The sequence below is a fragment of the Eimeria mitis genome, genomic scaffold (assembly GCF_000499745.2).
Source record: "Eimeria mitis Houghton genomic scaffold, Emh_scaff6818, whole genome shotgun sequence".
Taxonomy (NCBI): domain Eukaryota; phylum Apicomplexa; class Conoidasida; order Eucoccidiorida; family Eimeriidae; genus Eimeria; species Eimeria mitis.
In genome coordinates, this window is record NW_024015848.1 from 1046 (window position 1) to 2650 (window position 1605).

Genomic DNA, 1605 nt, shown 5'->3' on the forward strand with positions numbered 1-1605 from the left:
AGCAGCTGCTGCTGCTGTCGCTGCTGCTGGTGATACTGCTTACACTGCCACACCTGCTGCTGCTGCTGCAGTAGCAGCAGCAGCTGCTGCTGCTACTCGCACATTATAGATGACACACATATACACATACACACGCATATATATACATACCCACAGTAAAGATAAAGAAGATGCACAGCTGCTGCTGTTGCTGCTGCTGCTGCTGTTGCTGCTGCTGCTGCTGCTGCTGCTGACCCGGGCACTGTTCGGAGCAGCAGCGGGATAATCCGACAGCAGCAGCAGCAGCAGCTGCAGCAGAAGCTGCTGCTGTTGGCGAGACTCTTTTTGCTGCTGCTGCTGTCATTGCGATAGTGTTTGTTGTTCCTGCTGCTACTTTTGCTGCTGCTGCTGCTGCTGCTGCTGCTGCTGCAGCTGCTGCAGCAACAGGAGTACTCAGACGTCTGCCTCTGCTGCTGCTCTTTTACAGCAAACAGCCACAGACCGGCTGTCTCCATTGCCCGGGGACTCTTGCAGCATTAACAGCAGCAGCAGCAGCTGCTGCTGCTGCTGCTGCTGCTGCTTCTGCAACAGCTGCTGCTGCCTCTGCAACAGCCGCTGCCTCCGCACCACCACCACCACCACCACCAGCACCACCACCAGCACTACCACTACCACCACCAGCACCACCACCACCACCACCACCACCACTACCACCAGCAGCAGCAGCAGCAGCAGCAGCAGCAGCAGCAGGAGCAGCAGCAGGAGTTAGAAGTCTGCCCATCCGAGTGTGTGTGTGTTTCCTATANCAGCAGCAGCAGGAGCAGCAGCAGGAGTTAGAAGTCTGCCCATCCGAGTGTGTGTGTGTTTCCTATAGAAGTAAATAAAATAAGATTAGCTGCAGTGCCGGTGCAGTGCAGCGCGATGTGGCTGAGTGTGCCGTGTAGGTGTTTGTTATTTCGGGTGTATCTCCAGCTGAGTGCATGCAGCCCCAAAATAAGTATAAGAAAAGAAAGATAAAGGAGACAGATAGAGACAGGGGCTGTATACACTGCAATACAACAAAACAAAACTATCACACAGCGAGCACTGTATATATCTACTATACGCCGCCAGCATAGTCTAGGCTTGACCCAGTGTAGGAGAGAAGTAATAAACAAAAAAAGAGACAAATACCCCATCCCTATACACCCCAAATAAAAAGCAAATATAGGGTTTATACATAAACATAAAGAAGACAGCAGCAGCAAACGCTCACAATACACTGGCAGGTAACGACCATCTCCATCCACCACCAAACAACACCCTACCCCCGCCTCCTCCCCCTGGGCCCGCGGCAGCAGCAACGCAGACCAGCTAGTACTCTCAGCTGTACCCTCAGGGGGCCCCCCTTTCTTTGAGGGGGCCCCCTTATAGTTGGGGGGCCCCCCGTCACCTGTACGACACAGCAGGGGGGCCCCCCTACAGTCAACTCCATCGTCTCCATGGGGGCCCCCCGGGGGCCCCGAAGAACCAGGGGGGCCCCCCGCAGACATAGAAGGTGAAAGGGGGGCCCCTTCTGTCTCTCTCTCGGTCCAGCACTTGTCAGCTGCTTCGCTGCTGCAGCCACAACGGCTCCAGGGGGCCCCC

The 1605-nt window shown here is 55.4% G+C and overlaps 1 protein-coding gene across 1 annotated transcript; it reads right to left on the minus strand.

Moving 5' to 3' along the window:
* Nucleotides 1-460: 460 nt before the first annotated feature.
* On the minus strand, nucleotides 461-760 carry EMH_0089140 (uncharacterized protein; the record flags this gene model as incomplete). The annotated part of the gene is made up of 1 exon (XM_038022960.1): nucleotides 461-760. The coding sequence occupies one exon, from the start codon at nucleotides 758-760 to the stop codon at nucleotides 461-463; it is 300 nt and encodes a 99-aa protein (XP_037878814.1).
* Nucleotides 761-1605: the final 845 nt, after the last annotated feature.